This window comes from Tamandua tetradactyla, chromosome 2, assembly GCF_023851605.1.
Source record: "Tamandua tetradactyla isolate mTamTet1 chromosome 2, mTamTet1.pri, whole genome shotgun sequence".
In the NCBI taxonomy this organism is placed as follows: Eukaryota; Metazoa; Chordata; class Mammalia; order Pilosa; family Myrmecophagidae; genus Tamandua; species Tamandua tetradactyla.
In genome coordinates, this window is record NC_135328.1 from 31298147 (window position 1) to 31323505 (window position 25359).

The 25359-nt window shown below is 36.4% G+C and overlaps 1 protein-coding gene across 1 annotated transcript in view; it reads left to right on the forward strand.

Annotated features, from left to right (window-relative positions):
- UGCG (UDP-glucose ceramide glucosyltransferase) overlaps positions 1–17689 on the forward strand; it is a 43309-nt gene extending 25620 nt beyond the window's left edge. The window contains exons 2-9 of the mRNA XM_077141978.1: positions 746–887; positions 7432–7534; positions 8269–8370; positions 9801–9913; positions 12180–12358; positions 13924–14010; positions 14503–14692; positions 15111–17689. Coding sequence (XP_076998093.1) covers positions 746–887; positions 7432–7534; positions 8269–8370; positions 9801–9913; positions 12180–12358; positions 13924–14010; positions 14503–14692; positions 15111–15281 — 1087 coding nt within the window. The 3' untranslated portion in view covers positions 15282–17689. The remainder of the gene's footprint in view (positions 1–745; positions 888–7431; positions 7535–8268; positions 8371–9800; positions 9914–12179; positions 12359–13923; positions 14011–14502; positions 14693–15110) is intronic.
- The last annotated feature ends 7670 nt before the right edge of the window (positions 17690–25359 follow it).

The window sequence follows — 25359 nt, forward strand, 5'->3', positions numbered from 1 at the left end:
CCTCTTTCAGAGTCCAGTCTTGTGATGGGCTGGCAGCAAGAATCTTGGCCAACTTATCTGTAAACTAGTTGCACTGAATGTTTTCCAGTGTCATTAATAGATACTTTTCTCATCAAGATTTTTTTCCTTTAAAAATGAACTTTCCTCTGTTCTACCCGTGTCATACTGAGCTTATGGATATTGGGAGCTCTGTTAATTATTTTCTTGCTTCCCATTCAGGTGCTCGGTACTTCTATCAATTTTGTGCTGTCTGAACTTTTTGTTGTAGAAATTCCTCAAAAGTTTCTGGTTACCCTTCTGTATTTTCTGTAGTACAGATGTGGAGCTCTGTCTCCTCTGCCCTGCACCCCAATGTTTATAGTTCTTTGGCCACCTTGAAGGCAGTTTGAGAAGAAGGGCAGTTAATGTGTGGGCTAACACTGTCATTCATTGATTCACCAACATTTACTAAATACCTACATACATACTCAGTGCCCAGCATACTTCTAAGCACAGAGAGGACAATAATAAACACCTGTACCTGCCTTTATTGGCACATTCATTCCTGCTTAGTTTTAGTTTTTCTAAATGAGAAGCTTACCTGATTCTACTTCCCTACATTTTCAGATCTCCTTTTAGAGAGCTGCCAATTAAAATTAAAATCTTAATTAAATATTTAGTAATTTACTGACAGCTTGGTACGTGCTTTATAGATTTGGCAGTATATTCTACAGAAATAATTTGTTACATATCATTTGCTTTTCAGCCGATTACACCTCAACAAGAAGGCAACTGACAAACAGCCATATAGCAAGCTCCCTGGTGTGTCTCTTCTGAAACCACTGAAAGGAGTAGACCCTAATCTAATCAACAATTTGGAAACATTCTTTGAATTGGACTATCCCAAAGTAAGTACAATGTTGTGTTTATTAGGAATGGGCTTACACCTTGCTTTTTTTTTTTTTTTCTTATGATGAACACTTAAAGAAGAATTTTGACACTGTCAGGTGAAGATATAAAAAACTCATGATGTTGTCTGCCTCATAAAGCGTATACTTTAATAGAAGGTACGGATGAAAATTGGGTCAGGGAAGGAGTGTATACAAGTGCATGTACCTTTTCTAACTACCTGTATATCCATCTGAAGTAGAAATCCCTGAGTAAACCTGGAACTCAGATATTATTAAGTGCCTGTTCATTTGAAAGTAAAGATCTTGTTCCATGAGAGTCAAATGTAAACAGTGGAAGAGAAGGCAGTGCTAGTGAAAAGTAGTGTGTAGTGGTCTGAAAGGGATGCAGGTCAGCTAGAACTAAACATGAATCCTCTTGGGGATCTGGCATGTAAGCCAAGAATAGGTTACAGTTAGTGATAAGCTAGCACGTCATCATACCTTATTTTGAATTTCTTTGTTTGTCTGGCTTTTAAGACCTAATGGTATTGCACACGCAATATATCTGCAATTATATATGTATGGGTTAAATGTATACTCCTTGTTGGAAAAGTAGAAGTTTTAACTTCCCTTTAATATCCTACCCATAATTTCCTGAGAGAACTTAATATTCCTTGTTCTTTATATTTAGCTCTACTGTGTGGCTTTTGAAATTGTCTGTTTGAGATGCTGCTTTAGAAAGAGCATTTTGGTGGTAGTGGATTACTTGTGAAAAGAATGTGTCTTTAAATTTCTACCTGTGGATCTTCAGTGCAGTTTCGCTTTCCCTTCATGGTCTTTATTCATCAGCCTCAGTTTTTACCTTTATCGCTCTGTTTTTTTCCATAGCTGTGTTTGACACTTGTCGACGCTCCCCTCCCATTTCTGTAGGACAGTAGGCCAAATGGTGAGAGGGAAGGAATACGTACCCCACGCTCCTCATGGCGACTGGTTTTCATGCTCTTGTTTCTTTTCTTTTAGCCCATATTTTTCTTGGTAACACCAATGAAAAGAATAAAGAAGACATAGACATGATAGCCTTAATGCAGCTCTTATTTAAGTATGTAAACATGGATATCATTCAGGTTTTTTGTTTTGTTTTTTTTTTATTACATGGGCAGGCACCAGGAAATGAACCCAAGTCTCTGGCATGGCAGGTGAGAACTCTGCCACTGCACCACCATTGCCTGCCCTTTTCCAGTGTTTTTATATTGCCACTTTCAAATATTTAGGGGTTTAGGTATTTGAAGCAAAAAAAAAAAAAATGTATATTTCTTCTAGCTTGTGTGTATATGTGTTAGATACAGATTAAATAATTTTAGAGATTTGAATCTTAAGCTCTTATTATCCATTCAACAAATTGAGTGCGTAATTTATAAAATAGATATAGCTGTGTATGCCTGATTTTTTTCAAACTAAATATGAAAGATGGGGCCACTGTAATCCAGAAAGAGTACTATCAGTCAAATTAATTGTAAAATAAGCTTTGCAATAGGAAATGCAGGGCAGTTTTCCCAGCCCCCACATCATGTGAGTAAATATAAAGGAGAATTTACTTATATATGAATGAGTGACTGTTAATTATGAATAAATATTAAGGCATAGCTGAAAATAATATGCATTTATTTTTGTGGAAGTTAATCCCACATTTTAGTTTTTTGACCATCATTTCACCCTTTCCTCATCTTAACCACTTTTTTTTTGGCTCTCCAAAAGGGGAATTTAATGAGTTGCTAGTTTACAGTTCTAAGGCCAAGAAAATGTCCCAGTTAAAACAAGTCGATAGACATGTCCAATCAAAGGCATCCAGGGAAAGATACCTTGGTTCAAGAAAGCCGATGAAGTTCAGGGTTTCTCTCTCAAGTGAGAAGGCGCATGGTGAACACAGTCACAGTATCTCTCTCAGCTGCAAAGGCACATGGCGAACATGGCATCATCTGCTGGCTTTCTCTCCTGGCTTCTTGTTTCATGAAGCTCCCTGGGAGGCGTTTTCCTTCTTCATCTCCAAAGGTTGCTGGCTGGTGGACTCTCTGCTTCTCGTGGCTATGTTTCCACCACTTTTTAAGCTTAGTTATGGAAACTTAATTATGGAATATCCATGTTGCAGTTCTCACGAGATGTGATCGTCTTGGAATTTAAATTGTTGAGGAAGTTAGTGTGGGTTTTGGTTGTAAAGAGTTCCTTAAAATAATCCTGAGTACATTTGTAATTAATCAGTAATTGATTTCGTCTTTGAATTAATTTTCTTTTTACACAATGATTCAAGATCACCTTAAGAGCTCTAGGTTTCATGTAGTTCTTTTTCCATTTAAGTTATGTCATTGAAACATTTAAATTGTTCAAGGAGAAAGTTATTTGAAAATGAGTAGTATATGCTGTTACAGGTATAGGAGATTGTTTTAATTCTTTTTTTTTGGTCACAATTTTTGAAAAAATTATGAAGCATTGATATCTGAGTACGAAATTTGGAAAGCAGAGAAAAAGTATAAAGTAGCTACTAAATAAATTGTGCTAAATTTGATCTCATGGCACTTTATTTGCATTTTAAACCCAAACTCAATGGCAGCTACTCCACAAGAAGCTCACGTTAAACCACTGAAATCACACAAATCTGGGTGTGAACAGATGAGTTGTTTGTATCACGAAGAGACCTGTGGTTGTGGCATGAGGATCCATATTGCTACCTGTGATTTATGCTTTTAGTTGAGCTTAACATTATTTTGCAAAAGGAAGGGTATGTGTTCATTCTGGAGATAACTTTTGCCCCTGTTGTTTGATTTGGGGCATTTTGGAAAAAATAGAACATATATTGACGTTTTAAAATTTTGTTTAATTTTGGACACATGCAAGCTAGTTTACTACTGGTATGTGTTCTGAATTTCTAGTTTTAATTTTGGTGAAACTATTACTATACTAATTGCCCTGCAAGATTTTAAGTATCTTATAAATCCACCTTTGTGTTGTCACAGTGATAGGATTCATTTTGTGCATAATTGAATACTCATTGGTATCAGGCTAGAAGGTAGCATTTGAGGAGAGAGTAAACAGTAATGGGAAGATTCAGTAATCCACACCTAAGGTGGCTTGATGACATCAGTAAATTCTGGTCACATAAAAAATTTTTAATTAATGATCAGAGTTACTAACAGTGAGGCTATGAAAATTGTGAATTTTTTCCCCCACATATGCCATTTGTTTAAAACGTTGCAAGTCTAGTGCTATGCTTTGTTTTTCACTTTTAGGGGCATAGCTGTACTTAAGAGGAATTATTTTCTAACTGAATAATCTTCTAACAAAGAATTAAAGCATCCTGAAAATAGAGTCAATTGAAAGATCAAGCACACATGTTATTAAGGCATGTGGTAAAACTAAAAAGTCTGAGAGTTGAGAAATTCACCAAATAAATTTGAAAAACTATAAGTTACCAAAAAAAGCACAAAGTGCTTGAGAGTAGATCACAGGTATTCAACATTACTTATCAAAACTTTGAATTCAAAGCACTTTTCTTACAAAACATCTCCTTCCTGTCATCTTTAATTCAGAAGTCAATGAAAGATGAACAAATGCATTAACTTAACAAACATATGCTCATCTCCAACTCTGTGCCAGAGAATGAATGTTCTAGGCGTTTGTATATAAGTCCATGTTATCATACAATTTATATTTTACTATTAACCCAAATTCTATCATAAATATTTTAAAGGTATAGAATTTTTTTAAAGTATGTGCTGTATTTTGGAACCTGTATATATGTCTAATCCTTTAGGTAGTGTAAGACATATCTGGAGAGGTTTTTTGTGTTAGCTAAAAAAGCCTTTAACTGATTGTGGTTTGCCAGTGTGGTTGGTTGGAGTGATTATTCTAACACAGAGAGGCCTAGCAAATTAAACTTTTCATCAGACTGTGAAGACGCAAAGTTGATTATCATAGCCAAAATGCGGATTCTTGGTTAATACTTTAGAAAACATCTGGAATACTGCCTCCAATTTGGTATTATTCTCAATATCAGAAACTTATATATTTAAGAGTTCTGAACATTTTTCAAATAATGTGGATTGACCTTCATTTGCACTCTGGCCAATCAGAAGATATTTATTTTTAATTTGCAGTGAAGTTTAAGAGGTTTAATAAATAAAAATTAAAACTTTAAACCTTGTATTTGATTGAAGGTAAACCATGCCTCTGTTAGGTATACTATTTCTCAAAAAAAGTTTGTTATGACCCCGTGTATCTTTTTTCTTCCTGTTAAGTAATATATTTTATGAAATTTTTTCCTGCTTGGGGGTAGGGGGAGACTAGAAGTAGCTTTTTAATTATATTTACAGAATTGCATTGCTTATAAACATTTCATTTTGCTGTATTCATTCATGCCTGAAAAACAGTATAAATTATAAAAACATTATTTTGAAACTTATATTTAGAAAAAAACAAGGAATTCTTTTGAGTAAGCTTGACTGTGCTGCCACAGTAGTAGAGGAGGAGAGCTAATAGTTACTTTTATTCTTTGGAAAATCACTTAACCTTTCTAGTCTTCACTTTTAAGGTCACTGTGTCGAGGTGGTTGAACCACACTTTGTTTTGAGAGTCAGGATGGGAGAATGCACTAAAAGAATGACTGTGGCTTTGCTTGACTAGAGTCAGTCCTTTGGAAAATTTCAGGGGTGTGGGAGGAGAGGTGTCTTTCCCACGCTCAGATTTTTTTCTGGAGACCAGATAGATAGCTGCAAAGTTGGTTTTAAAACCTCTTGAGTGACAATTCTAACCAGTCACCTTTAGAGGCGGTTAGTGGATAGAATTTACCTTAGCAGTAACAGCTAGAAAATAGGAGAAAAATATTCATTGTTTTCCTAATCTCCTTAATTATTAAAAAGACACTTCACTTGAAAAAAAAAAGCCTTAACCTTATTAACTAAAACTTCTTCATTGACTTCTTTTTGTGCTCAACCATCGATTTCTCTGTTTCCCATTTTTGCTAATATATATTAGGCAATTTATTATTGTGCTTAAGGGTACTGTAAACATTATATTTCCATTTTTCACTTGTGTGTTTAACAATACAAGTAAATAAGTCTCCCAATTGTCCAAGTTAATGCCTATATAATATTAGACACTTAAGAAGTTGTATCCTTAGCTCTTTCTTTTTTTTTTTCTTAAAGAACACAGAGCTTTGTTCTTTTTATCTGGATATGCTAAACCTCTCTCCTGTACCTAAGCATGTCCAACCAGTTTTAGAAAGAGGACTGGGTAGGAAATTCATGAGTCAGCATGAATTTATCACACTTCTGAGAAAAAGAACTACTTAAGAATACATATCCCTCAAATTGGTATAGTACATCTTTGTGTATGAAAAACAAACACCTTTTCAATATTTAGTAGTTCAGTAAAACGGTAACCTTTGAGGTTTAGCTTAAAGGTGTAGAATTTTTTAAATAAATACTCTATTTTGAACAGGTATATGTATCCCTTACCTTTTTTTTTTTTTTTTTTTTTACATGGGCAGGCACCGGGAAATATCCCTTATCCTTTAGATAATGTAAAACATATCTGAAATTTTTTGTGTGTTACTAAGAAAACCTTTCCCCCCTCCTCCAAAAGAAAACCTTTAACTGATTTACAATATCTTGTGCTTTGCCAGTTGCAGTGTCCTGAGAATGACTATTTCAATACAGTGATGCTTAACAAATAAAATATTTCACCAAATTGTGAAAGACAGAAAGGTATCTCAAGATTTTATAGACCTGACCGTTTGTCAGAATCACCCTCGGGGATTCAGATTCAAAAGTCTAAGAATGGAGCCTGGTATTATCTATCTTTAATAAGTGTTCTATCATAATTTTGACACAGGAAGTCAAAATGCAAATAAATGATTTCCTTAATTTACTTTTGAGACTAAACTGGGTGTTTTCAAAGGTAGAAAGTTAGCCATGCTTTTCAGGTTGGAAAATTTTGAATCAAATCAAGTTCTATTTTATTCCAAAATTTATCATACACCAAGAATATAACCTCAGATTTTGCTCTTAGTTCTTTTCATGTGAAGAGTTTGGAAAAGCCCATTAATATTTCATAATGGGACATAATATTGTAAACAGCACCTTCCTCAAGTAATACTAAATTTAGATAGAAACTTTTTGTGGAATGAAAGCTGTATTTATTTTGCTTGCTTTTTATGTTGCTTATCACACTGCTAGGCACTCTAAGCATTTGGTAAATCTTTATCAATGGAGAGGCTTGTGACCTAGTTTAATTACTGTGCCATGCCTGTGTACAAATGGCAGAATTTCAACTGTGGGTATTGCCAATTTCTTCATTATCCCTTTGGTGCTGTTCCACAGACCCCTGTACTTGAGAAGCTGCTCTCATTTAAAGCAACACTTGTAATATCTTAAGTGTTGGCATCCATTATGAATACACTCTTCGCTTTTAAACTTTGTATGTACAATTGCTTGTTTTTCTTATGCTTTTGACCTGCTAATTGATAAATGCTTACCTTAACATGATTTATATATTAATATTCTTTGACTAGTACGAAGTACTCCTTTGTGTACAAGATCATGATGATCCAGCTATTGATGTCTGCAAGAAGCTTCTTGGAAAATATCCAAATGTTGATGCTCGATTGTTTATAGGTAAGCAACAAAGAAATTCCTCCATCATTTTGCATTAATATAATTATCAGTAATCATCTATACATTAAACTACAGATGAAGGTGTTTATATTAATTGACATTATTATAACATGTTTGCTTTAAGATTTTTGGACTAACGAAAAGGTATTTACATCCATTTGAGAAGACTTAAGTTATGAAAGTCAAGATTCTGAGATTAAAAATTAAGTAATCTTGAGATTAACAACAACAGAATTACCCAAAATTGTGTTAAACTACTGTCTCAAACCTATCAGACTTGAGAGCTTATTATTTTTGTTTCTTAAATTTGTCAGTGTGTGGACTTTTCTGTATCTCATTGTTTGTAATTGGGAATTAATGATAGAATTCCCTTTTACTCTAATATAAAAACAGACTATTTTTCCAAAAGCTTACAAGCTAATTCTGAAGACTTGTAGAGGTGTATTTGACATTCAATTTTGATTCATATTTACCATCTGTTAATGTAAGAATGAAAAAATTAGAAAAACAAATAGTGATTTTTTTTTTAGGTAAATGATAATTATTTTGAAAAACAGCACTTTTTCTGAATATACTTTTATGAATGGTAGAGAACGTAAAAAATAATGCGAAAGTATGTTTGTTTGAATTTTTTAAATATGCAAGTACTTTTTACTTCTACCAACTATGTATCTGTATAATAGAATGTATTTATAATGCATGAATTTTTCACTTTTATGTCTTTAAATTTTTAGGTGGCAAAAAGGTTGGCATCAATCCTAAAATTAATAATTTAATGCCAGGATATGAAGTTGCAAAGTATGATTTAATATGGATTTGTGATAGTGGAATAAGAGGTGAGTTATTTCTTGTTTATTTTATAAACTTAATTGTTGGATAATAAAATGTCAAAGGCAATAAAAAAATTCACCTATGATCATTTTTTGTTTACCTAAAGCAGTTTGTTTCAGCATTATTTAATGGTAATATTTCATTATATTAAAATTTTGATTTTTTTATCCTAACTTAGCATGCCACATTTATTAAAAATGTTTTCATTTTGAAGAAAACAATTCCAGCCATTAAAAAATATATATCCATGGTCCACCTTATTTGTATAACACTTATCTTTTATTTTAATCTCTTTGTGGCTTGCATAACACACTGTCTCACACAAAGAGGTGGAAATCAATTGGTGCATATTTTACTGGAATACATATATTTATTAGAATACCTAGATGGCTTTTTACTTAGGGGATTTGAGCAAGGAACCTTTTTATATACTGCAATTATAGTTTGCATTGAATATTTAAATGGGTATACTTATATTAATTTCACTGCTCCATAAATCTTAGCCTTAGAATAAGTTTTCTCAGCTTCAGCACTATTGACATTTTGAGCCAGGTAATTCTTTGTTCTGGAGGCTGCCTGGTGAGTTATAGGAGGTTTAGATACATCTCTGGCCTCTACACACTGTTAATGGCATCCCTGTCCCCAACCTGGTACCAGAAATGTCTCCAGATATTGCCAGATGTTCCCTGGGTGCAAAATAGACTCCGGTTGAAAAATACTGTCCTAGAATCTGAGGTTCAAATACACTTTGTTTTTTCATAATAGATTTAATTCTTCAAAAAAAATAAAATGAAGTAATATAAAATTCTATGTTTGCCATTTGAAGATGGGGCAAGAATTAAAAATTTTTTTTATTAGTTAAAAATGCCAAGTTGAAGTTAATAGAAGTGTAGCACTCTTACAAATTACTCAGAACCATTGCAGCTCTACCAACTCATTCTCTGCATTTGTTGTCTTTATTTTCTATTTGTTATGTTTTCAATGTACAAATTACCGTCAAATACAATCTCATTAGATTTCCATTAGCAGTTCCGGAGCTAGGATACCTGTTACACCTGCCAAGCAGGTGGAGGCTCATGTCCTGTGGTTGGAGAATGGAGGAGCAAGGACAAGAAGTGAGGTCCTTTGCTTCTACCCCTAAGCCTTTCCACTGGGACACGCTGTCCATTATTCTGTGGAGGTTGAGAAAAGGTGGGCCATGTGTTCAAGGTATATCCTGCCTCTGGTACATATTAGCTATAGACCAGGCCAGAAATGTATAGAATAAATTAGCTGATCATAAGTTATGCCTTTTTGAAATCTTGTGTTATACTCAGAAAGGCGAATCATTTTGTGAGATCCAAATGTTAATTTTACATCAATGGCCATTTTCCTAAAAAGACATTTTCTCTTCCCCTCCCCCCACCCCACTTTTGTTTTGTTTTGTGTTTTGCAGTAATTCCAGACACACTGACTGACATGGTTAACCAAATGACAGAGAAAGTAGGCTTGGTTCATGGGCTGCCTTATGTGGCAGACAGACAGGGCTTTGCCGCCACATTGGAACAGGTAATTATGGTGGTCGTAATGATCCTCCTGCTGTTAGATCTCTAATCTCCCAGAAGTAGGTCACTGTGCTAAGTGTGAGGGTTGGGACAAGCTACCTGAAGTTAACCGTAACTACGTCTGTCTGGGAACCTGCTATCTACTAGACTCCTTGAGTGAACGTGGCTTAGTTTCATTATTGAGGAAATTTGGGGGCTCCCTGGAACCACCAGCTGCTGAGTTTATTGCACTCTGGCAGTGAAGACATGTATGCAGAAAACATCTTGGGGTCTCATTGCCAATTGAACATTGTCTGTTCTTTCTCTTTATGGTTCTTACTTTTGCTTCTAGATGATTGACTTACATAAAAAGCAGAATTCTGATAATTAGCTGAGAAACTTATTTTATAGTTTCCTTGTCTATTTTCCTTCAGCTTATAAAAGAAGTATGAACTTGAATGTGGGAAACTGTAAGTTATGAAAAAATAGGAGGAGGAGAAAAAAAAATCACCCATACCCTATCAATTAGAAAAAGTTCCTAATTTTAAACTGTTTGTTTTAGCATTTTATTACTTAGGAGTCTTTTTTCCTTTGTACATTTTAAAAACATAGCTGAGATAGTACCCTAAAAGCAACTTGTATCTTAATTTTTTTCTCTTCATATACTTTTCCCCACATCATTAATATTTTTTAAAGTAAATTTTCTTGGTTATATTATAGTCTGTCATACATATGCCCCATGCTTAACAGTTTCTGTGCTGTTATAAAGGGAAAAAACTTTTTATGTTATAGAAATATGGTTTCAGTCTCTAAATGTATCAACTTGCTTTTAAGCATACTTGCAGTTATATTCTTCTGAATTGCAGTCTTAGCATTGCCACGGTTCTGAAGGGGTAAGGTCCGTTGTGGGAATTTGCATTCGACCTTTGGACTCTTTGAACCATGAACTCTTATGTATAGCAATATATTTGTCCTCCTGCAAGTTGTCATTAGTCTTAAATACCAGCATTTTGGTTTAGTAAAAGAAACTCTGAGTAGCTGCCATAAAATGATGAACTGTGTATTCTTATTTACTACTTTGTATATTTTTTGTTTTAGAAATATCCTAGTTGGTATATGTGTCAACAATAAACATCTCTCAGAAAGCATCTCATAGTTTTAGTTACATCTCTTAGCAGTCACTCTGCCGTATTTAGAGCAGATGGAGCTAGGCCCGAGGAATTCTTCCCAGTCTATACAGAAGTCTTGGGAGCGTTCATCCCAGTCTCTAATCCCGCCTCATTCCTAAAGCCTCACTTAACTGCTTTAAAGATTAGGGTGTGTGCTTCTGGTCTGGAAGCATGCTCATTAGAGGAGGCAGAATATCTAAGATGTGAATAAGAAATGGGGTTTTATACTTAATAAGTAGAGTTGATGACCATCTTTTTCCATTGATTTAGCAGCTTGTATATCTTACAACTGCAAAGCATATCTAGGAAAAGGGCAGTAAGATGGGTGATAAGAGTTTTAGTTTCTGCCTTGTTTGTGAGAATCACACTGAGAAGTAAAAACGGGGAAATTGGAAAGCTCAGTGACTTGAGGGCAAAAAGCATCCAGCTATGATAGATTCAAGAAACAGAATTGAGAGATGATTTTCCTAACTGTGATATACCATGTAGTATTTTAATATATATGTATATACGCATGCATATATATATATTATGTGAATATCCTGAAAGCAGGATACATTAAATATTTGTTAATATTTTGTATGTCAATGTGATATTTTTACCTGCTTTATTTTTTTTAAACTTTTAATTTTATAATATATTTGCAAAACAAAGGGGAAAAAAAGCAATGGTTTTCAAAGCACTCTTCGACAAGTAATTGCTGTATTTTGTTCCAAATTGAATTTTAGGGGTGGGCTACGGTGGCTCAGTGGCAGAGTTCTCCCGGCTGTGCCAGAGACCCAGGTTCGATTCCCAGTGCCTGCCCATGCAAAGAAAAAAAATAATAAAAGAGTTCAAGTTGAATTTTAGTTTTAGAGAAGACAGTATTTACTTGAGAATAGAATATGCTTTTCCCTCCTAGAAGTAAATATTCTTTGTAATTACAAGAATAGTCAACCAAATGAATTATTGACCTGCTATATGTAAATACTCTTATGCACCACATTTATTCAGGTAGTTTATGTAAGAGTAATAGGATATTTACTAACACCCATATAAGGATAACTTACTGGGAAAGAGTTTATATACACTATACTTTTAACATAACATTCTAATTTTATACATGTGTGGTTTTTTCTGCAGGTGTACTTTGGAACGTCACATCCAAGGTCCTATATCTCTGCTAATGTAACTGGTTTCAAATGTGTGACAGGAATGTCTTGTTTAATGAGAAAAGATGTGTTAGATCAAGCAGGAGGACTTATAGCTTTTGCTCAATACATTGCTGAAGATTACTTTATGGCCAAAGCGATAGCTGACCGGTAAGAAGACTAAATTACGTTAGGACACAGTATTTTTAGTACCTAACTTCTGTTCATTTATTCTATTTGTTGAACTCATGGAGTAAGGACTCTTTATTTTATGTCTTACTAGTAAGTGCAGAATAGATTAATATTTTTACAAAGTAATTCTATCTAATAGTAATTATTTGTAGGTATATCCTAATGAAGTAAATAAATGTTTGATTCCCCTATTGCTGCAGTTTGAAGTGATTAAAAGGAAACTTCCCTGCGATTGTGAATTTTCATTAGTATAGATGTAAATTTCTATGTTTTAGAAGAATTAAAATTATCAGTGCACAGGTCCTCAAAAGTTAAACATAGAATTACCACATAGATGATTTGGCAATTCCACTCCTAAGTGTATACAAAGAATTGAAAACAGAAATACTTGTGCACCTATTTCAAAGCAGCATTATTCACAATAACCAAAAAGTGGAAATATTACAAATGTCCATCAATAGATGAATAAATAAGCAAAATATGGTATACACATAAAATGGAATATTATTCAGTCATAAAAAAGGAATGAAGTTCTAATATGTATTACAATGGGGATGACCCTTGGAAGTACTACTGTTCTAAATGAAATAAGCCAAACACAAAAGGATAAATATCATATGTTTTCACTTACACAAAATATCTAGAATAAGCATATTCATGGAGAGAAAGTAGACTAGAAGTTACCAGGGGGAGGAGAGAATGGGGAGTCATTGCATAATGAGTATAGATTTTCTCTTTGGAATAAGGAAAGTATTTGAGGTAATGGAATTTGGTGATGGTAGCACAACATTGTAAATATAGTTAATGCCACTGAATTGTGCACTTAACATAAAGAGGGTTAAAGTGGCAAATTTTATGCTATTATGTTACCACATTAAACCTTTAGAATGTATATTAGGGCAGTCATAAACCATTAACATACAAATTTAAAGAATATGATTTCAAATTTTGAAATGCCTTTGCAGATTATTTGATGCTTTGCTTAGAAGCCACCTAATGATTCATGTGGTTGAGTTAACATTTCTCTATCACAAAATCATGCTTGTTTGTTTTTAAAGGGGATCGTTGCATTGTGCGATAATATACTAAAAATATGGTATTTAAAAATTGAAATAGGTTTTGAAAAATCTCTCACAGTGGCGTTCATAACATGTTGCCACTTTTTGCTTACATTTCTAATTGCATACACACGCTCACTCACAGTTGTTTGAGGGGAAGGGGTGGTTAGTAGTGATCAGAATCTAAACCATGAAATGCAGAGCACTCTCCAGATACAGTACTCTCATTTTAGTACATTAGACTGAATTTTAAGTTTCTTAAAACGTTAGGAAAGTGTAATTCCTTTCCGTTCTTAGATGGTATTAACATGAGCTGGCATAATTGCTAAAACATCCGTAAGTACAACATATCTGTAAGTAGTGTGCTAATCCTAAGGACGAGGCTTGCCTTGACCACCAGCCATTACTTGTACTTGGCACGTGTTGCATGTGTTCAGAGAATATGTTCATCATTATAGCTCATTTCGTAATTATTTTCATTTTCAGAGGTTGGAGGTTTGCAATGTCCACTCAAGTTGCAATGCAAAACTCTGGCTCATATTCAATTTCTCAGTTTCAATCCAGGATGATCAGGTAAAACAGTTGTCTTCTTTCTGTACCTTGTTAAAAGAAAATGGGAGGAGGGATAATTTTTACATGGTCAATCTTAGTGAAAAAAAAATGTGAAGAGTCAGATATTTAGTTTAATTCCAGAGGAGTTGTTAGCCTTCGTATTAAAATAAATTTTATGTCTAAATATATTTTCTTTGTTGTGTAATGATGAAGGCATTCAAAAAAAGACATCGGAACGTTGATTGAATTTTTTATATGTTATCGGTAATCTGTTAATCTGAAAGTTTCCTAAACTTTAATTGAATTTTATAATCTTTGTTCACCAGTGTAGGTCACACATATGAATTTCTAGACTTCTGTTCTTTTATGTACTAAATAAAAATAGAAAAGAGATTCAAAGTGAGTTTTTTTAAGAGGAGGGCCAAAAGGGTAAAGAGGTGATCACTTTGGAGAAAAATGTTTTAGTCTTGAAACCATGCTGTTGTTTAAAGACAGTCTTTTTTACTTTTTTAGGTGGACCAAATTGCGAATTAACATGCTTCCTGCTACAATAATTTGTGAGCCAATTTCAGAATGCTTTGTTGCCAGTTTAATTATTGGATGGGCAGCCCACCATGTATTCAGATGGGACATTATGGTATTTTTCATGTGTCATTGTCTGGCATGGTTTATATTTGACTACGTTCAACTCAGGGGTGTCCAGGTATGTGAATAGACAAGAAAAGGATGGCAGCTATTTGAAACTAAAATTACTTTAATTTATAAAAGGTTGAGGAAAATCTATGAGTCTTCCCATTGAAGGCTAATTTCAGGTTTAAATATTATTTTAATAGTGGAGTATAGAATGCAAAACTTAACTTGATTTTCATCTTTCAGTTGATTATAAAGTCACTTTTATCAAGAATATTTAAACTAGAAGTATTTGAGGATAGCAGTGATTTTAGTACTTCTACTCAAAAGTAACATTTTCTGAAACAGGATAGCATGCCAGCTAAATTACCTACAGAAGCAAACTTAACTTTATGTAGTATATTTAGGAGAGTGAAATCCAAGAATTTCATTTTTCAGTAGATCTTTAGTCTAATGGTCAGTAGATCAATTTTTGTTTTTTTAATTCCTAGGGTGGCACACTGTGTTTTTCAAAACTTGATTATGCAGTAGCTTGGTTCATCCGCGAATCTATGACAATATACATTTTTTTGTCGGCATTATGGGATCCTACGATAAGCTGGAGAACTGGTCGCTACAGATTGCGCTGTGGAGGCACAGCAGAGGAGATCCTCGATGTATAACTACAGCTTTGTGACTGTATATAGAGGAAAAAAGAGAAATATTATAAATTATGTTTATATAAATACTTTTAAAGATCTACCCTCAATAGTTTTATCACATATACATTTTGGTATCTGTTCTTTAATTTATTATAATTGCATGGCCCTTGGCATCTTTGGGGGGAAAACAAACACATCTGTGTCATTTTGGCCAAATGGTACACTTTATTTTGTGGAAGTGGAAAATCAAGAGAATTGGTTCCAGGAACCTGGGTTTGTTTTTGTTGGCGTCATCATTATTGTTTGTATTAAATGTATATGTGTGTGTGTATGCATATATGTGTATATATGTGTGTGTGTGTATATATGTATGAATGCTCTGCAACAAACACTATGACAGTATCCTTCAGTAGAGAAAGTTTCTTATTTGTGAGTACACTCTTCTACACATTTATGAGATGGCAGCAGCTTTGTTTTGGGGTTCAGAAAAGACTAGAAGGTAATCAGTTTTCATGTCTAGAGTGAATACTTTTATGCAGTGAACAACCCATGGTGAGGTACCAACTGAGAAACTTTTTCATGCTTTATGCCTACCTCTTGTAGTTGTTGCAGAGCAAATATAAATTGTACTAAGGTAGCTAGGCCTTGCGAAAACAAACAGAAAAACTTAAATAATAATAATAAATGAGCTGGAGTCTAGTATTTATATAAATCTGTGAGTGATTTTTTTTTTGGTCTTACTGCAATGAACCAAAAGTGGCCGAGTTTGTGTTTCACTTGTAGCCATGTATTGAAGGCATCTTTTTGACCAACTCTTGTTGGTTCTGTCTTGAACCATTGTTAATCACTGTGCTGTAATTAGTGTAGCTGAACCTTTCCCTGCTCCTTACCCCGCCCCATCTTTTTTTTCAGGGGGACTGGGGGTGGCTTTGTTTTAGTGTGAGTGGGTTTTTTGATAGTTGTGAGGAAAAATGCATTTCAGAAACATTTCACACATGAGCTATTTTCTTACACAGTATGTCTTGTTAATAAGAATGTAATTTCATGATACAGATATTGAATATCTTTTTAAAGTAAGTAACTGTTCTAGCCATCAATAAGTAAAGTGCAGTAGAGTATTAAGAGGGACAAGATGAGTTTTATTGTTAAATTTAATCAGTATCAAACTAAGTCTACTGTGTGTGTGTGTGTTGTGTTTATTTGTTTTTATTTTTTACTATTATGGTTAGTCCAGTCGTATTTAAATTGGGTTTTTGTATTCCAGTTTGTATGACGAAATAGACTAGATCAGTGCTAGTTGTAAATGCGTGCTGTATTTCACTTTTCTCTTTCAATCATGCCGCTGAACTTGCTTGTCAGGTTGTACTCGACTTGTGGTGAGCTGGACTTGTTTTTGTTTAAAAAAAAAAATAGGCAAAAATGTAAGGTACAGTGCATAAGCCTTTTTATTCTTTTTTTCTCCTTTGAGGTGGTATTTATGCTTTTTCTTTAGAATTGGATGGCATGTTGTCTGTATGAATGCCTCCTCAGGGCTAACGCTGGCAATATGGCAGCTTGAAATTCTCAGTTACTATAATTTCCATGTCAGAACATAATGTGTAGCATATTAGCAATAATTCCATATTTAGGAAAATGGACACTTTTTCACTTCACTGAGCCAGTTCATTTAATGTCCAATGACTATATCCATGGTTTAAATTGCATTGTATCTGTAAATGTGTATATAGTATGTATACACATTATGTTTAAGCTTTTCTCTGGGCCAAAATGCTTCATTCAGCTTTTTTTTTTTTTTTTTGCCCTATGATGAATTTGTTTGAAGGGCATTTTCTCATGAACAAAGGCTTTGATGCATTTTCCTTTCTTTTCTGTGAATTGGGGAGTATTGTTCCCTGAGGGAAGTTGCACAGTGAAAAAACTAGTCTAGTAGTGACCCACTACATGTTTATTTCTTAAATCACTATTACACAGATTGAATTTTGCTGACCATGTTTGTGATTTGTTCGTTTGTTTAATGAAGTTTGGTTGATGCCATCGTTTGCACTGCTGAAGTGAAATCTTGCTTTTTACTTTGCGTTTTGCTGATGTCAGTGTGGGCAGTGTAACAACACAACCCAAATGGCCGGACAGACTGCTTGTGTTATGTAAATATAAAACATGACTGTTCTGTATGTGTGCTTTAAGTGCTAGTAGAGTATTTCCTTGAAATGAAGCTTCATGTAAGCAGACAGAATGATTCTTTGTTTAACATATTTGGAGTGATGATAAAGTGGGTATGAAATAATATAGATGTTCAAGAAAGCATCACAACAGAACTATAGGAGTCCAAATTTTAATAAACTGTCAAAAAATGTCTAGAATATATTGTTTTATTTAAAATCATTGTCTTAAATTTTTTGTTCAAAAAATAAAAATTTGAATACAATCAAGACATTAGCATTACTTTGTTTTTATTTATGGCGTTTCATTTTATTCTTTATTTTGATAAATAATCCACCGCAATCCATCATCACATCAATTATTAGAAGGGTCTGTCAAGTGTTAATTTTGAAATCTTCCTTTTGTGTGTGCTAGTCAGACCTATAACCTAGCATAGGACTTTTCTACATTGATTTGTATGTTAGAATCACTTGGAGAACTTAAAATAGATGTCTGGGCCCTTCCTCCAGAGATTCTGGTTTAATTATTCTGAGGTGGAGCCTGAGTTTGACTGCTGCTTCTACAATGCAGCTGGAATTGAGAACCACTGGCCTATAATCAGTGGTCCGTTTGGCCTCCATTCCCTGAACTACATCTGAACTCCTCCTCTTAGCTCTTACCACTCCAATAGCTAGGAAAGGCAAATCCAAGTAAAAGAATGGAATGGCGTTGCTTCTTGCATCCTAAATGGGGAACAGATTAAGATGCACCCCACACACTGTCCAAGACCGAGCATTTTCCAAGCTAGAGGCATTCCCAGCCCATGAGAAAGGAGTACACATAACTGGAAAGCAAATCCCAAGGGAGGAAGAATCCAAAAGGGATGTAGCTTTGACCAGTAAATGAGCTCTTTCCTCCTACTTTCTAAATTGTACTTTTAACCCTATGAAAATGAGAAGGACAAAGTTGAGTGTAAGTCTTAGCATTTACAGCTAGGAGAATCTTGCAGAGCCCTTGCCCTTATTTTAGTGAAGAAGCCGAGACAAACACTTAACAGATTGTGATCACAAGGGTTAGGTGGCCAGCCTGTGGCCCCTGCGTATTCTATGCATCTCTGCTGGATGATATTATTTAAATTTCTGCCTACAACAACTTTAAAACTTATGTAAACTTTAAAATTAAAAATAATAAAAACAAATCTTAACCATCGGTATCCAACTCTTAAAAATTGATCTATAGAACCAGATTCAAACCTGCTAGGCAAGTATATAAATTATAAAGCTAGTTTAAGGTAAAATGCTTTACATAAGATAGGGAAGATTAGTCCATATTGCAAGACCGTTCATATGAAAGAACAGACATTTCCTTGTACTAGGATAGAGTGCTTGAATTATTATGTTAGAATTTGCGTCCACACAGAGTTCTCTAGGGAAACAGAACCAACCGTAGATCTCTCACAGTTGTGAAACACTTTTAAAAGTGTCACAACTGTGGGGATGCAGAAGTCCAAATTCCACAGGGAAGGCTCCAAGGTGGCAACTACTATGAAACAGGCTGGCTGAAGTAGAGATGAAAGTTCTCTTCCAACTGCTGAAGAAGTCTCAACTCCTTTAAAAGCCTTCAACTGATTGGAGTAAGTGTCTCATTTTTGAAGACACTTTCCTTAATGAACTGTAGATGTAATCAGCAATAAATGCAATTAACTTACTGATGATAAAGTTAAGTCCACAAAATATCCTTGCAATAATAGGCTAGTGCTTGCTTGATCAGACAACTGGGCACCGTCACTTGGCCAAGTTGGTGCATGAGCCTAACCATCACAGTTGACCCCTTGTCAACTTGGCAGCTATACACAGCACCTTAAACCATGCTTAATCTCTAAATGAAAAATAACAGACATAATTATTGCCTAACAATACTCAATTGTCCTGTGCACAACTGAAGTGCACTAAATCTCTCCAGATTAGGGTGCCAATCCTTGGGTAATCACTCTTAAGCTTGAAATGCTATAACTTAAATACTACAAAATGAACAGTACAACTTATGATAAGGTGATAAGAAAACAAAAATATTTGCTTTATGTACAAATAAAAACATTCTCATAACAAAGCAAGGAAGAAATATGACATTGTAGCCCTTGTTTCTGTAACTGGTCACACGATTGTGGTTCACTACCTTCTTCCACTACCCATTCCATGCTCTCTTTACCCTCAGCAAGCACCTCAGCTGGCAATGATTCTTTGCTTGGTGAGGTGATCCAAACCTTCATTCCTTTCTGGGCCATTTGTAGTCTTGCCTGAACTGAGTTGAAGTTTTCATTGACTTTAATCACAGGACATGGTAGTACTAAGGGACACCCTAGGAGATGTTTTCCAGGCAATCTCTCTTTACCTCCATTGTGAAGTTGCAGTCTTATTTCCCCTTGATAGTCAGAATCAATCACCCCAGCCAGCACAGTAATCCCTTTCTTTGCCTATTGATTCAGAGGCATGAGAAGCCTAAAGTGGCCAGGTGGAAGTCTTAACTTGCGATTCAATGGAATCATTGTGTCTCCTAGTGGAAGTACTCCACCTTTTAGAACTAAGACCTGTAGACCAGAGCTTAAAGTTGCAAGGACAGGGAGCAAAAATTGTTTCTAGTGGATCACTCTAATGAGCGGTGCCACTCCCATTTCCACCCCTTGATTCCTGGGCCCATGGATCCTGGCTATGGGAGAAACAGCACCATACAGAGGACGCTGATTCAGAGCAAATATCCCCTTCTGGAGAACATCACCCCAATCCTGCAAGGTATTGCCACCTAGTTGGTGCCATAATTGGGTCTTCAAAAGACCATTCAGCCATTCTGTCAATCCAGCTGTTTCAAGATGATGGAGAACATGGTAAGACCAGACAATTCCATGAGCATGTACCCATTCCTGCACTTCATTTGCTGTTAAGTGGGCTCCTTGATTAAAAGCAATGCTGTATGGAAGACCATGACGGTGGATAAGGCATTCCGTAAGTCCATAGATGGTAGGTTTGGCAAAGCATTGCATTCAGGGAAGGCAAACTGATATATGGAGCCTGTGTCTATTCCAGTTAGAACAAATCACTGCCCCTTCCATGATGGAAGTAGGCCCATGTAATCAACCTGCCACCAGATAGCAGGCTGATCACCTTAGGGAATGGTGCCATAACAGGTCTCTGCTGCAGGCAGATTGGGTTCTCAGCAGTGGCTGTAGCCAGGTCAGCCTTGGTGAGTGGAAGTCCATGTTACAGAGCCATTCATAAACTCCATCCCTACCACCATGACCACTTTGTTCATGAACCCATTGGGCAATGAAGGGTGGCTGGGGAAAGAGGCTAACTGGTATCCACAGAATGTGTCATCTTATCCACTTGATTATTAAAACCTTCCTCTGCTGAAGTCACTCTCTGGTGAGAATTCACATGGGACACAAATATCTTCATATATTTTGCCTACTCAGAAAGGTCTATCCACATACATCTTCTGCAGACCTGTGTCACCAATCTTATCATGTTCTTCTAAGTTCCTGATTCTCCAAAAAAAACCTTTAGCAACAGCTATTGATTCAGTATACAAATGCACCTCCTGCCAGTTCTCCTTCAAGACAAATGAACAAGCCAGTTGCACTGCTCAAATTTCCCCTCACCACTATCCTTCAGGGACATCTTAGAAAGGGCTGCAGTCTTGTGGCTTTCAAGTGATACCTGCATATCATGCAGAACCATCTGTACACCAGGTGTTCTAGTTTGCTAGCTGCCAGAATGCAATATACCAGAAATGGAATGGCTTTTAAAAAGGTGAATGTAATAAGTTGCTAGTTTACAGTTCTAAGGCCGAGAAAATGTCCCAATTAAAACAAGTCTATAGAAATGTCCAATCTAAGGCATCCAGGGAGAGATACCTTAGTTTAAGGAGTCCAGTAAAGTTCAGGGCTTTTCTCTCAAGTGAGAAGGCACATGGCAAACACAGTCAGGGTTCTCTCTCATCTGGAAAGTCACATGCAAACATGTCGTCATCTGCTAGCGTTCTCTCCTGGCTTCCTGTTTCATGAAGCTCCCCAGGAGGCATTTTCCTTGTTCATCTCCAAAGGTCGCTGGCTGGTGGACTCTGCTTCTCATTGCTATGTCATTCTGCCCTGCTCTCTCTGAATCTTTTTCATTCTCCAAAATGTTTCCTCTTTTATAGGACTCCAGAAATTTATCAAGATCCACCCAAATGGGTGGAGACATGTTGTTATCTAATCCAGTTTAACAACCACTCTTGACTATATCACATCATCCAGGGAGATGATCTAATTACAGCTTCAGACCTACAATACTGAATAGGGATTAGAAGAAACAGCTGCCTTTACAAAATGGAATTAAGTTTAAAACATGGCTTTTCTAGGGTACATACATCATTTCAAACCAGCACACCAGGACTGAATTTTCTTTTCCTCAGTCAACTGATCATAAGGGACACCCCAAGGGGCCATAACTGTGAACTGGGAAAGAGAAGGTAATGTGGCAGGAGGGACCGTGGGCATTTGGATCATTTCCTCATGTAACTTACTTGTTTGTGCCTTCAGGACCTGCTCAAGCCCTGTCTCTCATAAACCATTTCTATTTTATGGAGTGGTCCTGTGCACACCCATGGTTTGGTGGGTCAGATAACACCCAGGTCATGATAGGCAACTCAGATCTCATGGTAACTTTGTGATCCATGGTTAAGCATGGCTCTCTAGTAAGGCCCAGCAGCAGCCTAAAAGCTGTTTCTCAAAAGGAGAGTAGTTATCTGCAGAGGATGTCAAGGCTTTACTCCAAAATCCTAAGGGCCTGCATTGTGATTTTTCTATAGGGACCTGCCAAAGACTCCAGACAGCATTTCTATTTGCCACTGACACTTCCAGCACCATTGGATTTGCAGGATCATATGGCCCAAGTAGCCGAGCAGCTCACACCGTAACCTCATCCTGTCGCAGAGCCTCCTCTTGTTCTGGTCCCCACTCAAAACTAACAGTTTCTCTCACTTGGTAAACAGGCGGGAGTAGCACATCCAAATGAGTAATATGTTGTCTCCCAAATCCAAAGAGGCCAACTTGGCATTGTGCCTCTTTTTTCATTACAGAAGGGGCTAGATGCAACAGCTTATCCTTAACCTTAGGAGGGATTTCTTGACATGCCCCACACCACTGGACACCTAGAAATTTCACTGAGGTGGAAGGCCTCTGTATTTTTGCTGATTTATCTCCCATTCTCTAACGCTCAAATGCCTTATTAATAAGTCAAGAGTAGTTGCTACTTCTTGCTCACTATGTCCAATCAACATGATACCATCAAAATAATGGGCCAGTGTGATCTTTTGTAGGAAAGAGAAATGATTAAGTTCCTTGCAGACAAGGTGATGACATAGGGCTGGAGAGTTGCTATACCCCTGAGGTAAGAGAGTGAAGTTATACTACTGGCTTTGCCAGCTGAAAGTAAGCTTCCTGGTGGTCTTTATTAACAGTGATTGAGAAAAAGGCATTTGCCAGTTCAGTAGCTGCATGCCACATTCCAGGGGAGGTGTCGACTTGCTCAAGCAATGTTACCACATTTGGAACAGCAGCTGCAACTCGTCAATTTTATGATAATCCCCTGTCATCCTCCAAAACTCATCTGTTTTCTGCACAGGCCAAATAAGAAAGTTGAATGGGGATGTGGTGAGACTCACCACCCCTGCATACCTCAAATCCTTGACGGTGGCATTAATCCTTGTAATTCCTCCAGGAATTGTTATTGCTTCTGATTTACTATTTTGCTAGGTAGGGGCAGGTCCGGTGCCTTCTACTTGGCCTTTCCTACCATAACAGCCCTCACTCCACAAATGTGAAAACCAATGTGGGGATTCTGCCAGTTGTTGAGTATGTCTATCCCAATTATGTGCTCTGGAACTGGGGAAATAACCACATAATGGATCTGAGGACCCACTGTGAGACAGACCTGAGCTCAAATTCTATTGATCACCTGACCTCCATAAGACCCTGACTGGTGGACCAGAGTGACATTTTAGGTCTCCTGGAATTAATGTCACTTATGTGTCAGGATCCAACAATCCCTAAAATATCTGGTAATTTCCTTTTCCTCAATGCATAGTTACCCTGGTAAAGGTCATAGGTCCCTTTAGGGAAGGCTAGGGAACAGTGTAAGTTTTGGGCAGTGTAACACGGTCCTTCCCCAAGGGTACCCTTGGGGTACCAGCCCTCCCCTCATTCAAGGGGCTCTGGGTCTGTAAACTGTCTCAAACCTGGGAACTGATAAAGGGACCATGACTCTGTTTTTGTAATTCAAATTAGACTTTTGTTCACTTGATCTAGAACTCTTCTACTAATACACATCAAGTAGGAATTTAGTAGGCTGCCCAGGCATTTTACTTCTAAGTACCCCATGATCTACTAGCCAACACCATAGGTCTCTGCAAGTCAGATTATTTTGACTGCTGCTTTGAGTCTGCTGTCCATTATGTTAACAACATACACTTTGTCTTTGGTGAAATGCTGCCACGTGGCTTCTGCCAACTTGGGTTCTGGTCATCCCCATCGTGTTTAAAGATTACAGCTCAGTGACAGCAGTTCCGACAGTGATATCTGACCTACAGAGAAGGGTGACTATAGAGCTCTTCAGAGATGACAGAGCCAATCTCACAAATTTATTCCTCCCAGTCCTGGTGGAAGGTGCACCCTCTGGACATTCCTGGGGTGGGTGAGCAGCTGCCCACCTGCCTGCCCTGAAGAGACAGCTACCCAACCTCCATCCTACCTTTAGGAAATAGCTGCCTGACCTCCAGTCTGCCCTGAGAAATCTACCATCCATCATCCACCTGAAGAAATTGACCCTCTAATGCCTGATAAACTCAAAACCATCTCCTCTGAGGAAAAAGCCTTCACTTCTCTTTCTGGAGAGATTAATCCTATTTCACCTGATGAAACTGCAATGCCCTGGAGGTAACTGGCTTGAAAGACACTTCTAATTCTTTTTGTAACCTACCCATCCCCACCCCTCTTTTCTTCCAGACCTATAACTATACTAAAGTCCCAGCAAGCCCTGAAAGGTGAGGTACAACGTGTGACCCATGTGGAGGTATGTTATACTTCAAAAGAACTTCATAAGTTTTCAAATTTATAGAGACAAGGAGAATATGCGTGGGAATGGATATTAAGGGTGTGGCATAATGGTGGAAGGAATATAAAGTTGGATCAGGATGAATTTATTGATATTGGCCCACTAAGCAGAGATTCTGGATTCAGTGGTGTAGCTTAAAGGGTTAGAAAGGATGTTAAAAGTTTGTTTGGGTGGTTGGCTGAAATATGGATCAAAAGGTGGCCAAAATTAACTGAGGTTGAAATGCAAGAACTGCCCTGGTATAATGTAGATGAGGAGATCTAAAGGCTTAAAAAGATAGGAATGTTAGAGGAGATTTATCATGGAAGATCTGATCACCCACCCCAGGAGTTTATAGTTATTTATCAGGGTAAATGTAAATTAAGAAAGAAAATATCCAAACCTCTGGGTATATAATAATGGGAAACTAGAATGCCACTGTGGACTACCAGCCAGTCAACAGCAGCCTTATGAGAGTTAGGTTATAAACATTTTGATTCAAATCACCCTTATTTTGGGCAGTTTGAAACCTCGAACCCATCTTGTGGTTCAGTATATATGGGAATAGATAATTTCAACAGTTGGCATAATTTCCAAATCAGCTTCTTAATTTCTGTCATGAGGGCTGTTATGGTAAGAAATGCATATTAACAGTTTTTAGAGCAGTGCTGTTTATTAGAAATATAATGTGAGAAATATCTAATTTAAAATTTTCTAGCAGCCACATTTTTTAAGCAAAAAAGGGTGAAATTAATTATAATGACATATTTTATTTAATGCAATATATCCAAAAGAGCAACCATTTCAAAATGTAATCAATATAAAACTTACTA